We start from the raw sequence: 15,859 nt of genomic DNA, 5'->3' as shown, positions 1-15,859 counted from the left end.
GCAATCAGTGACCTAGAACTACATCACGAGTCAGATTCCACAATACATTCCACCTCCTCCTAAAGACGCAGAATAACAGAGATTTCCCAAAAGACAAAATGACTCATCACGACCATAAATTAATTCACAGCAGGGTAGACATGAGAAATGATTGATTTTTAGTTTGGGTACTCGTGTAAAATATCCTATCATTCATGACTTAACCGAAATTGGGTACTTTCAAAATAAATAAAATATAAACTGTAGCTAAAATGTAATTATACAAGTAAATCAACACTAAATGATTGCCTCCAAAGAATACCATAATTACTCTATACAACAATTTTATTGGCGAATAAGGATATGGTGACTGTTTTTTAACATACAGAAGGAATTATTTTGATTGATTACCTGGAAAAGGGTATGACCATCAGAGATATGCTTCACAAAGTTGTTGCAATTTTTAAAAGAAGAAGTGAAAAATAAAAAACCTCACGAAGCAAAGAAAAAAAATCTTGTTTCACCATGACAACACACATGCCCATTTGCCAGTCGTTTTGATGGCTAAAACCTTCAAATGTTCCCCCACACTCACAAGATTTAGCCCCCAGCAACTATCATCTGTTTCATAACCTTGAAAAATGGCTCTGAGGTAAATAAATGGAGAGCAACAAGGAGGTCACCGATGCTGTAAATGAGTATTTTGAGGGACTGGACGAATCGGAATAACAATATCGTATCACCGCATTAGAGCACTGTTACGACATATATATTTATCTTGATGGAGATTATGTTGAAAAATAAAGCGGTAAAAAATGAAAAAGATGTCTTTCGTTATCAGGCTGAAAACGTTTCACCCCACCCTCATGAAGACTTCTTCCCGCATTCTCCTGAACCTTTTAGCAGTTCCGCAGGAATATTAACAAACCTCCATCGTCTTATTTCATTTCAATTCCCTCAGTGCCCTTTCTATTTCGCCATCGATTAAGCCTGGATCTAAGCTATTTTCACCCATGCCATATTTTCTCTCAATGTCTAATATCTCGCTCCAAATTTCTTTACCATACAAGTCCTATATACATTCTTTCCACCTCTCTTGGAGCTTCTGGTTCAACTAATACTTCTCCTGATTACCTTAGCTTCTTGGCAACCTTGCTGCACAGTGCAACAATTTCACCTTTCCCCTGTTGTCTTCCCATATTCTCACACTGCGTTTTCCACCATGCTCTCTTTGCTGTATTTGTTACATGACTCAGTTTTTTAATTAGCTATTTATACTTCCTCATAGCTAAATACCACTCCTGGGAAACTTTGAAATGAACCCACTGTGCCCAAACCTGTGCCTAACCATAATATAATCTAACTGATACCTTTCTGAGTCACCTGGCCTTTTCCATGTATACCTGCACCTTTTGTGGTACCTAAACCAAGTGTTGGTGATAACTAACCCCTGTCTCCTGCAAAACTCAATTGCTTTCTCCCCACGGTCATTCCTCGTGCCTAAACCGTAGTCCCCCACCTCATCACCATCTCTTCCTTCGCCTACCGTCGCATTCCAATCCCCCATCACTATCAAATGTTTCCCTGCAGGAACACACGTGATTATGTCCTCTAACTAATCGTATATCCTACCAACTTCTTTCTCCTTATGATTGCTTGATGGCATGCATACCTGAACGATGACCAAGTTTGTCAGCTCTGCTTTTACCTCTACTACTAATATTGTATCCGTGGCTTGTTCTATGTTTACTATGCTTCCTTCTATGAGTGTGATGAATGCCGCGGAAGCCTTGCTTCTCCCGCTACCAGGCACAGCACATGGCCAATTGGACTGAGGCCCATAGTAGCCAGGACTCATATTCTCTATACTGTCAATCATGGCAATCTTGGGAAAAATAATAATTGACAATAATTGATGGTTTCCTGTTGCTTTCCTCAATAGTGTTTTAATGAGACACCATCACTCAATGGCCACCCCACTGGGGCAAGATGGCTTTGCAGCCGCCTCACTGAGTAACAGACGCTGCATGACCTACCTTTCGTCTGGCTCCTAACCATCGACCTATCTGGCATGGGTGACCCTACCATGAGCATTATCATTGCTCCCACCAGTACAGATCTAGGGGTCATTGGAAAACACAAGCCCTTCCACCACGTCAACATCAAGGTTGTAGGCCATAGAAAGGGAGGGACAATATATTCCTGTAAAATTTCAGGTTTTGCTTTGAATGTTGTGGAAACACTGTCATTGAATCAAGATGATAGGAATGGATAATGGAGGCTTTTGAATTTTGGGGCAAGGGCATTAGCAAAATTGCGTGCTCACAGACGACACTGCGACAATGCAATGTCCACATGCCTACAACGTGAATTAAATCCAATTTATCCATTTGTAAGTATTTAAGAAGGGCAGGGTGTTGCTTTGGAATAGTGGGTTAGGGTTTGCAGGTGGTTGGTGCAGTGTTTTACAGGTGTTATTGGTTTTGTTCGGTACAATGACAGTGTAGGGCAGGGAGTGGTGGAGTGAAACATTGAATCAAAATTTTAGTTTGGGAAAAATAAGGCGAATGACTTTCACTTGCAGCAGTGCACCAGTTTGCAGCCCAACTCCTTTTAGTTCCAAGAGTTCCATGTTACCGCATTTATTAAGAATGTGCACAAATGGGCAAGCTGTCTAATTTGAATAATTTTTAAATTGGGAATCACTTAATTCATGATTTATTATGTAATTCACTGCAAAAAAATCCTCCTTTAAACGCTCCTATTAAGCACGAAAAATATTTAGTGGCCCTATTACAGAGAAAGTGGGCAGGAGGAGTGAGAGATTGTACACAATTTGGTGGTGGACACGAATGAATGAATCAACCAATCAATCCCGACAGAAAGCAAAAGAGAAGCCACCACACCTTGCCCAGCACACGCTGCATCTCCTCCCCTGTAAGGGTCAAAGGCAGCTGGGGAGCCAATGAGCTGAGACACAGCCGGGGAGTGCTGCCCTCCTCCCTGCATCATCATGGCCTCCTTCCCAAACGTCAGGTGCTCGAGGGCCTGCCACGGGAGAAGACAAATGGGAAAGGGCTCTCACCATGGGAACCACCACATCATGCATGCATACCATCCATCCGTCCACTCCTCTTTCAAACCTCCAAACCTCTCACAGAGGGGTGTTCATTAATAATGCCAAATTCCATCAAAACCACTAATGACCTACCCTGCTGAAATATCTAACATTGAACGTTGAAAATTTGCCAAATATCACGTGGAATCCTTAACACTTGCATTGTCATGGACATCAATTGATGTATGGTCTGTAAACATTGTCTCATGAGCAGTAAGCGATCAATTGATAACCCTATCCTTTTCGGTTCACACAGTCTCATTAACAAATACCTCATCACATGGCATATTTGTGTGGTATTTGATCACTGGCACAGAATCTTGCACAAAGCTCGCCCCCATTTTTCCGTGTCTTCCCATCAGTTGACGCAGAGTGGTATTTTGGATGCATTATGTTGTGATTGGGGTGACACTGATGACTAAATTAAAAGTGACAATTTAGGTGATGATCCAGATAACTTACAAGAAGAGATTGGAGATGGTTCCAGCAGGTAAATCATTTCATCAAATGAATCTCAATGTTTTTTTTTTTTAAATTTTGGGTACAGTTCATCTGATTTTCAGTATTTGCTTATATTCCTCATTTATTTTTATCCAGCCATTCATTCAATGGCAATCCATCAGCTAGATGTCAGCGAGATGAGCCGCACCCATTCCCTTCCGTGGATCGATTTGATCCACAAAGGGCACCCAATAGATATGATAACTCCACAGGCAGAAGTGAAAGAGAAAAATCTAAACCAGCATGTGTAATAAATTATAATGATGAAATAAGTGCTCCCACGGTTTCCCCATAGCAGGCCATAAACGCAACGCAAAATAATACCTCTATAAATCAGAAGAGTACACTAATGTTAGTTAAATAAGTTTTTTTATAGAATTACTTCAAAGCACAATGTTTACAAAAGGATTTTATGTTTGCTATAACTTCTAAAGCTTTCAGAAAATTATTATAAATAATGAATTTGCAAACATTTTTAATAACTTCTGCATTTCTCATTAAAATAGCCAGGCAAATTTTTGCACGAAATCAAGCAATGGCACTCATAAGGCTAACTAACATCGCAAGAGACAGCTCTGTTACCCTGAGATGTTTGCAAGTTTGAAAAAAGTCCAAATCAATCCAACCACATGCACCACACAATTCAAGTACCCTTGACCAACTGCACCAGGGTGTGCATTCAGGTACAGCCGTGACCCAGAAGTAGAACCCTGCAAGTAAACCACGCAAAATGCTCGGAAAGGCATTGGGGTTATTTTTTGAGCTACGTCTTTTTGGCCACGAGAAAAAGTTTTTCAATGCAGTTTTAGTTTCTCACAGACCTCACTTTTCTACATGGGAACAAGGTTAAGGAGATCTATGCCTCAAAGAGGTCGAGACAAGAACATGCACCTAACTGGGACTTATTGTGAATGATGCTGAAAGGTTGCTTCTCATATGCACAAATGAAAAGCAATTGCAATGGGACACTTTCAAGGAGAATACCATTTGTGAGAAGGAGATGTTGATTTTTGTGAACCTTTTTCAAAAGACGTCAGGATCATCAATGGCTAAAGTATTTAAGAGGAGCTGTGCCAGTTTTAGAAGTTGACGAGAAGAATCGTCAACAACAGCTTTGTGAGGCATGGTGAAGAAGCAAGCTCTGACTTAAAGGCAGCAGAGAACTTCATCAATGACTTCAAAAAGCTCGTAGATTCTGAGGGTACCCTGCTGCAACATGTTTTTAATGGTGAAGAGACGGTTCTCTCCTCGGGAAGAAGATAGCAAAGCAAACCTTCATTTGTTCACGAAACAGTAGAAGAGAATGCATAGCCTGACCACAAGCCAATGTAAGGCTGATATTTTAGGCAAATGCAAGAGAGTTGGAAATCAAACCCCTGCTTGTTTGCCATTCGGAAACTGCACAAGCCTCCAAGTAGTGTTAAATCCAAAACAGCAGACTAATTGAGATGTTGGAAAATCAATTGAAAATGGATGATTCTGTATTATCCATAGTTTAAATCAGATTCTGTTTATGAGCCATGATGGTGTAGTTATCATGAAATGCTTAGTTTCACAGAAAACAAACCAGACACAAAGAGAAGGCAGACCAGGAAATTATAAATGAATAGACCGAGACAGCCGATGGTATCAGGCTTGACAACATGGAAGTTCATCTGGAACAAAAGAAGAAGCTAGGTATTCTCCACACACATTTTCCATTCCGTGCTGCAATGCATAGGTGCCATCTTCAGGTACAGACAATGCCCCTCTCTCCACTAACCCAACCTCAACCCCTCCGCTGTATAATTTGTAACCTCTGACATGTCCAAAATTTTTTATCCTTGAAGATAATGCCCATTAGTTGAAACTAGCAGTCCAAAATAATTAAGTGTGTGAAGAATACCCAGGACTCTTCTTTCATTTCAGACTGATACTGCAAAATATATGAGCTTGGTATTTGACATGGATGCAATCATTTGGCTTCAATTTTCATGGAGATGCTGATTCACTCATCATATTGCAGGATCACTCTGGAGGCAATGCGTAGGCCTCCCCAGTCCAGCGATCTGTGCTTCATATTTTAATAATTGGCCACTAAAATGTATTTTTGACATTTCTCACCTCATCCAAATTCCTATTGCTACATTTGCTACCCTGGCAGATTAGAATTCCACCACATGGCATTGACCATGAGGGTAACTCACACACACATTCAATATCACACGCATATAGCATGAGGGCGTGCACACACAAACACAGTGGCAAAGTTCACAGAGGCGAACCATGAGACTCTAGGATGTTCAGATGTGAAATTCATGAAAAAGTGGCAACATTTTCCAAGATTGATTCAAAAGCATAATATTTTTATTTTCCCCTCTGTCCCTTGTTTCATCAAACAATTAGCCAAGGGAGGAAGTGCAAATATAAAACATGTTGGAGGGATACTGTTTTAAACACGTAAGGCAATGGTTCCCATACACCTCCCTTTAAAGGCTCTCCAAGTTGATCAAATGAGAAGGGAACTTTCGTCACTGACAAGATGCCCTCATAAGAACAACAATATGGGGTTAAAATAACCCCACCAGCTGATTAGTTTTGAGATGGCCAAAGCCATTGGCTCCCGATTGATGCACATCACTGAGCGATTGAACCAGGAGGTGAAAGGCAGGCGGAGGGTGGGAGTGCTTGTGCACATGAGGCTGGCCATCCGTTACCTGAGGAAAAGCACAGAGGAGGGCTTGCACGTGCGCCGTCAGCTCCTTGCAGGCCGTGGTGCTCTCGGCCAATGGGATCTCGCCTCTCTCGCCGACCAGCGCACACTCCTTCACAACCTGCACCACCTCTCTCACCCGACTCTCGAATCTCAACGGCTGCAAAGAATTGATGGTCAAGAGGTGGAGTAGAGGTCAAGGTGGAGTAAAGGTCAAGGTGGAGAAGTTCAGGGACATTTCCTTTCTCCAGGGCTCTCAAGGGACACCACATACTGCTGGTGGCGCTGTCCACACAGTTTGGTTGAGAGGTGGGCACGACTGCCATGGTATACTCTCAACTTCAATTGGTTACTCCAACTTCAAAATTAACTAAGATTGATCAAGACCTTTGCAGATTTCACAAAAATAACTTACCGCAGTAGGATCATGAAAGAACATTAAGAATGCTGCTTCAGAGCCCTATAGAATCATTTTCCCAGATATCTAGGTCCACAAGAAAGCCATGCATTCGCTCACTTCCAATATGAACAGGATCAAAATGTCAGCAGTTATTTCAATACTCATAGTGCAGCTTTTCAAATTTCACCATACTTACAAGAATATCCATTCTTCACACCTTTCATTATTTGAAGTCAATGATTTGCATTTGGACTAATTAAACAAAATAATACATTTCCAAACACATTCTCATCTAAGAAATGTATAGTCACACTGTATAATAATAAAGAGATATTAGGCAAGAATCTGAAACATTCTCATAAGCACTACCTACAAAACGCAATGAAGGGAATCTAATAAAGCCAGAATCCATAATTCCACTGACAGATGCAAAGAGTCTTGTGGACAAAAAATTGACAACTCTGTGGTGCTTTGTGATTATTCTGGAGCTTTTACCAATGATTCTGAAACCATTTCCTCACATTTTATCAATAATTTGTTGGTCAAAAGGTGATAAGTGACATTCATTTTTTAAACTGGGTAATGATGAAGCAATAGACCATTCTTGTTCTACATATGCTCTTTTCTCTTATAGCCTTCAGAGCAAACTGACAACACAACCTAACACAACTAACTGTGTAGGGGTTATGCAGAAAAATTAACTTTTACATATTTCATGCATCCAAGACATTTTATTTGTTTTAGTTATTTTCAATCATCATAAATAAATTAATGAGGAGAGCTATAGTTTAAGAAATATATAATAATCCAGCTCTTTTTCAGTTCATGTCTGCTTCTTATTTTAACCTTTACTCCAGTAACCAAGCATGTATGGCTGAAAAATATGATTTACATTAATCTCAGGCCTATAATACAGATGACATGTGCCTGTACTGAAGAGCCATAACAGCAATTATGCAAGCTTTATGAAGTGACTCCACGGTTTGCAGATGAAAAATCTGTGAGGAAAGGGTGGATATACTGCAGGAAATAGGAGTAGATGGGAGGGATATGAGACTAATCCGCAACCTGTACATGTCTAAAACTGCTCAGGTGCGAGTGTGGGACGGAGAGTCTGGATGAGTAGTGTTATGTAGGCAGGGTTGCCCATCATCACCAGTGCTGTTCAACATTGTATATGTGGAGGATATGATTAAAGAGGCATGGGAAGAACTGGAGGTAGGCATGAAAGTCGGAGGGGAAGACATAAAATTAGTCAGGTCCACTGATGACCAAGTGCTTTAGTTTTTAATTCAACCAAGGGGTTGAAAATATGGCTGAGTACATTTGAAAGTCAGTGCCATAGGCATAGAATCAGAATCAATATATTTTTTCTAACAAAGTTTATGTGGTTTTCCAGAAAAAGAAAGGCAAAGATAAACATTAGTATATAAGGGCAAAAACTAGAACAGGAGGAACAATTTAAGCATCACGGGTATATTTTGGACCAAAATGGTCAGAGTAGTAGGGACATAAGGAGAAGAATTGCATTGGGCAAAGAATCCTTCCAATGGAGGAGAGCATTGATGACACGGACGTTGAGTAAGGATGTTAGGAAAAGGCTCGTGAAAACTTTGATACAGAGTGCAGTAATGTTCGGAGGGGAAATTTGGTTGTTGAAGCAGAATGATAGTAGGTGTAGGCTGGAGGCTTTTGAAATGTGGGTGTGGAGAAGGATGGAGAATGATGGAGAAGTGGACAGAAAAGTAAACAAACGAGGAAGTGCTGGATATGGTGAGAGGGGAGGAGAGAGTATAATGTTGGGAGATATCATAAGGAGGCAGGAAAGGTGGATGCACAGATCATATTGATCGGCAGTGGAATGTTGAGGACTGTAATAGAGGGGAGAATGTTATAAAAATGAGGAATGGGCAGGAAAAGGGATATAGGACAGAATGGGAAAGGAAGTCCCAGGAGGATAAAGAGGGAGGTGTTGTAGAGTAGATGTTGGGTTGTATTTTGTGAGGATGGACAAGATATTAATTTGGTAGTTTTGTCCATCCAAAACCTACCATAAGTCGTATATTACCTATTATAAAAACTATATATACATACACACACATATCTAGACACATATATAGGGATAGGGGGGCAGGATGGAAGGGGAAGGCAGGGAAAGGTTTGGGAGGGAAAGAGAGAGAAAGAGAAGGTTTGGAAGCGTGAGAGTGACATGGAAGGTTTTGGGAGTGGAGGGGGAGTGAACAAATGTGGAGGTTGGGGTAATTAATATCTGATATTGACACCTGGCTCATTTCAGGAATCGAGGATCCAGATATATGCCTGTTCTATTGTTTAGAGTTTTACTGGAGGATTGGAGGGTGGGAGGGATGCTAGAATGGAGACTATAGCATTTATTAAAGGGTGTGCTATGCATGCCTATGAGTATATCACTCCCTTTGATGAATGCTGCATGCAAAAGTTAAGAGGCGCGCAAGGTATGATGAATACATGCACGGATGCCCCCTCTCTCTCCAGAGGTCCCTCATGGTTGCTTCGGGCAATACGTCAGGGCGGCTGCTAATCTGACAGTGGATGAAGACAAGCTGTCGTCAATCCCCGCTCGAGTCTTTTGACATAGCAATGGAACGGAGACATGAAGCAGGCAAAAAATGTTCAAGTATAAATCTGTGTCGACGATGGCGTAAATGACAGACGAGCGAGCACAAGAGAGAGAGAGAGGGGCAACAACCCACCAAATCCGTGATGCCCTCTTGCCGCTCATCCATCTCCATCCTCCACGACTCCTTGCGGTGAAGGGCACGCACACTGTCCGTGGCGTGGCGAAATAGAGTCACCATGCAGAACAACCTACAACATCCAAGGGGAGGAAAGTTAGACTTATTAATACAACAAACTCATAAATTAACACAGAATATCATTTTAAAATACTGAGGGTGCACTTCAACTCAGGTTACACAAACGTCTACGGAGCAGAGCATTGTAGACACTTGTACATTGGCGACGGTGGATACCTGGATGGAACAGGGGGCTGCCATTATTCCAGGCCTTTCATTAAAAATAAGTCTAATTTAAAAATACAGTGGAACCTCATACAAGGAGCATAATTTGTTCCTGGATCTTTCTTGATAAGGATAACACTCGCTTAATGAAACAATTTTTCCATTATAAATAAACGTGAAATAGGAAAATGTATTCCATGCCAAAAAAATAAATTATATGCAAGGTTTGTTGAAAGAAAAGTTCTCATACGTTGTTCAGGATCGATTAATAGCAAATAATAATGCACTATTCCACTATTAACTGTGGAATAGTGCATTATTATTTGCAGCAAAATAATCATGATCAACTTCCACAAAATCACACCTGAATCTACAAGTATGGACTGGTACAGAGAGACAGATGGACGATATTTTTGAGCACTTTAAACGTCCGGCGTAAACCTATAAATTTCACTTGCGAGAAGGAAATCTCAATTTCCCTCATATCAAAGACAACAACTAGAAAGGGCTACCATTTTTTTAATTTAGCAGAAGACAAACACCACAGACTATGTTGTTCCCTTTGACTACCACCACAATATCTCCCAAAAACTGTCTCCATTTCATTTTATGTTGAATAGACTGCTAAATATTCCACTTTCTAAATGTAATTTTTCCTAGAGACTTAACATAATTAAAATAATTGCAGTGAACAACGGATGCAGTCAGGACTTAATTGTAAGAATGCCTAATAAGAAATTTTCAATTACAGCAAGGAATCTAATATATTCATTCCAAGGAATTGAGGAAGAACAGTTCTGCCAGTGTAAACTTCCATTAAACTGGCATATCTCTGAAAAAATAGCCAATCTATTGCCAATACACAAGGAAAGGAAAGGACAAATTGGTAAACAGGAAAATAGTGGTATGTACAAACTTAAATGTAAAGATTGCAGCACAGTCTGTACAGGACAAATGGGGAGATCGTTCAAGCTATGAACCGAGGAACACAGGTGAAATAATAAGCCGAATGGGAGCGTCACCCAGTCCCATTTTGCCAAGCACCTATGGAAGACGGACCATTGCAGTGACTTTGTTCGGACAAACTTCACCTCGAGGAAAAGGGACAAAAATGGACACGCCGGACCAGTTAGAAGTAAGAAGAGAGTGTATTAGTGGAATTTGGTAAACAAAAACAACTTTGTAAGATAATCACTTCTTTTGGAAGTGTCCTTGTCCATCAACAAAGTGCATCTGTTAACTCTGTGTCTTCTGCCCTCCGCCTGTTCTTCGTCTATTCCTTCCCACACATTGTCTCTTCCCCTCTCACGTCAGCCACCTCATTGTACCAAACCCCCCCTATAAGCCCACTTCCCAACGCACACCTCTCCCTCCCGATCTCAAATTCCCTTCCATGGCCCACCTGCCCCCGTAGTAAGACTAGACCTTTATGTTTCACGGCAATGCATGGGATTTTATGCGTGATGATGCCACTCATGCGGCAAAACCATTAGTCCTTTAATTAAATTTTCTGAAATAAGAACAAGTTTAATTATTCAGTGATTATACTTCACTTCCATTTGTTCAGTTGCATTGTCCTGATGTGTACAAACAAAAGGCAAACACATGGAAGATCACGCCTTCGTAATGTGACCACAACCAACACTTCAGATACCTATACATTACTACTAGCTACTGTGGGTATGGAATATTGGACCATCTTACAACATAAAAAAACTGTGCAAGAACGTACCTTTCAAATGTATATAATAAAACTTTAGCTTACCAATAAGTTCCTATTTTATTTCAAAGCATATGTTACTTTCTGGAGAGCCCTCCTCTGCAAAGGTGAGATGAAAGAATTGCCAGGATTTGTGGAATGATATTTATAAAGTATTACACAATGGAGGAGAACAGAGCCAGCACAAGATATGACACTAATATTGAAAAAAAAGGTGGCAAGAAGCATATTAAAAATTGAGCAGGAATTGGTACAATAATACTAGTAGAAATAAATGCTGATTGAATGAACTTGGTCAATATTCAGGTCTACATGACAACAAGCAAACATAGGGAGATAGATATAGAGAGAGTATTTAACAAATTACAGGATTTGCAAGTGTTCCTAAAAAGGAAACACTGGCAATTGGTGAGGGACTGGAATGCGCTGGCACACAAAGGAAGAGATGAATGTGAAGTAAGGGACTACATTCTATGGATGAGAAAATACCCCAGGGACGAGCAATGGAGTTCTGCAGGAGAAATGATATTTTCATAACAAACAATTGGCTTAGACACCTCAAAAAGCATACGTATGTATGGAAAATCTTCAAGCATTCAGGATTTTATCAGTCAGAATATATCACGGTTAAATACAGATTAAGGAACAGCGTATTTAAAGCTTGGTTTCATGGGATTCCATGCAGATTTAGTTAATATTTTAGTAATTATGAAGGGTTACATTAGTTTGAAGAAGATAAAACAGGGATGATAGCTAAGTAAATGGAATGTAGAAGCACCACCAATGACACAAAGCGAGGAGCACAAAGAAACAGTAGAGAAAATTATGAGTGAGAATAGGGATGCTAGGCACTATTCAGGATAAATGTGAACAGATCAAAAAAAGGATATCAAAAGCGACAAAAAGAAACTATGGGAACAGTAAACAGAAAAAGGACAAGAAAACAATGAACTACAGACAAAATGATAAGAATGACAGACGAGAGAAGGAAATGGAAGAATATAAAAACAGGAGTTTACAGACCCCAAGATTGGAGATTGAAAATTTATGGACAAAGGCCCCCCAGTTCAAAAAACGATTGCTTAACGGGGTTTACTATGAAAATTGATTCAAAGGCTTCTGCGAGTGCGAAGACCAGAGCTGAATAGCTGATTAAAGGCATTTGGCTCCAGGGATTTGGAAAGTCAACCATCTCCAGGAGATAATGAGCTGTTTAACTTAAGCAAATGGTAGGAGAGGGGAGGAAATATTTCCACAGACGTGGCAGCTGCTTAGGAGTACCATTCTTTGGAGACCCTTTCCTTCCTCTCCCAACAAATATGCCATCTTCTTCCTTCTTGTTCTTGTGTGATTTACCCACCTTCCCCCCAGTGTTTACGAGAGGGTTATGCACTTTTACGAAGGTGATCCCATCACAGATTCGAACAAAGTCGAGCCAACCAATAAACATGGCTTCTGCCATGGCCTGCCTGCATGTGTACTGGCAACCAACCAACAAAAATTCACACAGCAACACTCAATTCCATACCCTCACATCATATTCCAAATTTTCCCTCGCAAAACATTTGGCTCCAATATTTTGAGAGAATTGAGTAATTCCTAAATTTTTCTAGATTTCACCGACAAAATAAACCCTGAACAAGCAAAACTGCCAGCGCAAGGAGTGGACAGAGACCAAGACAACTCAATGGGAGCATTACATGTTTGTGTGCCTGAAGGGAAGGCCCAAACCACAGAGGGGAATAAAAATTGCACAATTGTCCAAGAGCGATGACCTTTCAAAGACCTCCTCCTCACCTGAGATCAAACAACAGTGAGGTCACGGCATCCAGGGCCTCGGATGGCAGGTCAAGTCGGACTAAGGGCTCGTATGCCTGACGTCGAACATGCCGAACGCAGTGCGGCAACCATGCACCACCACCGGCAGAGTGGTCACCTTGGCCCCTTCTCAGCAGCCGCTCCGCCCCTCCCAGAGGCAGCAGGGCACCCCGCACCAGGTCACAGAACACTCGCACTGCTTCCATCACCATGTCCTACACATTGAGGAGGAGAGGGGTTCGCCATTGACAGACAAATGTAAGAAAAATCTTTTCTGGCACCGGTATGGAAAGCATTGTTCACTCCAGGGCCCTAAATGCACTCTTAAAAGAAATAACTTATTTGCCAAAATGTTTACTTTGCAATCAATTCTGAGGATGAATAACTGATCGAAGCACTTTTCCACTTGATAAAATTTTTATTTATTTTACGACCGGGTGTCAATGTATTACATCATCATCAGGTCTGATTACCTGATGCTGGCGTAATACATCGAAACCTGGTCGTAAAATAAAAACATTTTATCAAGTGGAAAAGTGCTTCGATCAGTTATTCATTATGTTCGACTCCCACCACATCACGCCTGAAGCTACTCAATTAATTCTGAGGATGTTTTCTGACAAACCATTTCCGTGGGGGATTGGGACAGGTGCAGTGGCTAGCATACTGGCTTCCCACCAAGAGGTTGCAGGTTCAACTCCAAGAGGCAGGAGATATTTTTCAGAGGTATCCCGATCCATACTTGAGGTGTTTTGTACAGAGCACTTGGAATGAGTACGACGTTTGTCAGATGGTACGATCCCCTTAGTGCCTTTCGTTAAGAGTAGGCTAATGCCAACGCCAGGTTTCTCTCCACCCTTCAGCCATTCCTGTCCATCCCTAATGGTGCAAATGACTTCAGCTGTCAGTCACCTCCCCTGAAAACCACTACTGCCTCTTCCATAGACAATGACAATTCCCAGATTACGATTATCACAGCCACTAAATAAACAAAATATTCAAAATACATGCAAGACACAGAAAGGCTGAAGGGTGAGGATCACAGGCTTGACAAATGTTCCCATTCTTCCACGACCTCTTTGATTGCCTTCAACATCACAAATCTTGCCTTCCACAGCCATGCCGTGCCTCATTCAGCACTAACTATTCATACCTAATAACATTGGTGGAAAGATACCTTGTTTTTTTACTTCAGTGAGGCTAGTAGAACATTTTGGACCGCAAGGAAGTTAAAGCAGCTGACAAAAAATTTAATTAGTTATGTCGGATACAGAGATTGAGGGGTGCCACCAACCTTGATGTTCACTGCAGGAAGGCCAAGGAAGAGCACAAGGTAGGATTTGTGGGTTTCATTTGCGGCTTTCGATAACCCCTTTTTTGATATATTTCCATTTTTCTTCAATAGCACTCAGCTCTTCACCGTCCTCCATGATTTTCTCTACAGCCTGCTGGTACTCCTTCCTTGTCAATCCATTTCATACTGCCACATTCCATTTCCTAACCCGCCGACCCTCCCTAATCTTTTTGAAATGGACGCTACATTTCATAACAACTAAATTGTGGTCAGAGTCCGCATCTGCTCCCAGGAAGCTGTGCGAATTTATCATAATGTTCCTAAATCTGTGCATAACCATAACACAATCTGACTGATACCTTTCTGAGTCACCTTGCATTTTCCATGTATACCTACGCCTTTTGTGGTGTCTAAACCAAGTATTGCTGATGATCCACTCCAGTCTCCTACGGAACTCAACTGCTTTCTCCCCGTGGTCATTCCTTGTACCTAAAGTGTAGTCCCCTACCTCATCACCTTCTCTTCCTTTGCCTACCGCCGCATTCCAATCCCCCATCACTATCAAACGTTTCCCTGCAGGAACACACGTGATTATGTCCTCTAACTGATTGTATATCCTATCGACGTCTTACTCCTTGTGATTGCTTGGGGGCATATATACCTGAACAATGACCAAGTTCGTCGGTTCTGCTTTTATCTCTACTAGTAATATTGTATCCATTGCTCGTTCCATGTTGATGATGCTTCTTCCTACCAATTTATTCAATACTATGGCAACCCCTCGTTTGCTCTCATCCCTCTGCTGTATATTACTCCATTACTATCACTCCAGTAATTCCCATTATCCTTCCATTTCACCTCGCATAGACCTAAAATATCGATATTTTCTCTTTCCATGCTTAATATTCTCTAATTTCCCTGTCCTCAACATTGTCCTAACATTTCAAGTTCCTTTTCTAACTAATTTGGTCTTCTTCTTCTGTGTCTTCTGTCCTGTCGCTGTCAGTTTTCTTTTGCTAGGGTTTCATGAGATGACGAGCCTGGAGGCCTTGCCTCCACTGCTGTTGGGCATGACACACATCCGATTGGGTCAAGTCCTGTTGCCAGGACTCTTATTCTCTATTCCGTATCATAAAAGTCTCGGGAATAATAATTGAGGTGGCTTACCATTGCCTTCCTCAATTATTTTTCTCCCTGACATCATTACTCAAAGGCCTATATACGTATATATACATAAGGCCTGCAAAGGCATCTTATCCCAGTAGGGTCAGATGCCTTTACAGCCGCCTCACTGAGGAACAGATGCTGCATGGGGTACCTTTTGTCTGGCTCATAATC

General features: G+C 41.2%; 1 protein-coding gene across 4 annotated transcripts in view; it reads right to left on the bottom strand.

Moving 5' to 3' along the window:
* The window catches only part of Sec5 (secretory 5), a 58,720-nt gene that overhangs the window by 9,250 nt on the left and 33,611 nt on the right, over window positions 1-15,859 (bottom strand). For all 4 annotated transcript variants that reach the window (XM_071589385.1, XM_071589382.1, XM_071589383.1 and 1 more), the window contains 4 exons: window positions 13,207-13,442; window positions 9,423-9,537; window positions 6,295-6,450; window positions 2,886-3,027 (listed from right to left, as the gene is read on the bottom strand). In XM_071589385.1, coding sequence (XP_071445486.1) covers window positions 2,886-3,027; window positions 6,295-6,450; window positions 9,423-9,537; window positions 13,207-13,442 — 649 coding nt within the window. The remainder of the gene's footprint in view (window positions 1-2,885; window positions 3,028-6,294; window positions 6,451-9,422; window positions 9,538-13,206; window positions 13,443-15,859) is intronic.

The sequence above is a fragment of the Hetaerina americana genome, unplaced genomic scaffold (genome assembly GCF_022747635.1).
Source record: "Hetaerina americana unplaced genomic scaffold, ioHetAmer1.1.p SCAF_37, whole genome shotgun sequence".
NCBI classification, from domain to species: Eukaryota; Metazoa; Arthropoda; class Insecta; order Odonata; family Calopterygidae; genus Hetaerina; species Hetaerina americana.
Note: the sequence above shows the minus strand (reverse complement) of the source record. Positions and strands in the feature narration are given on the sequence as shown.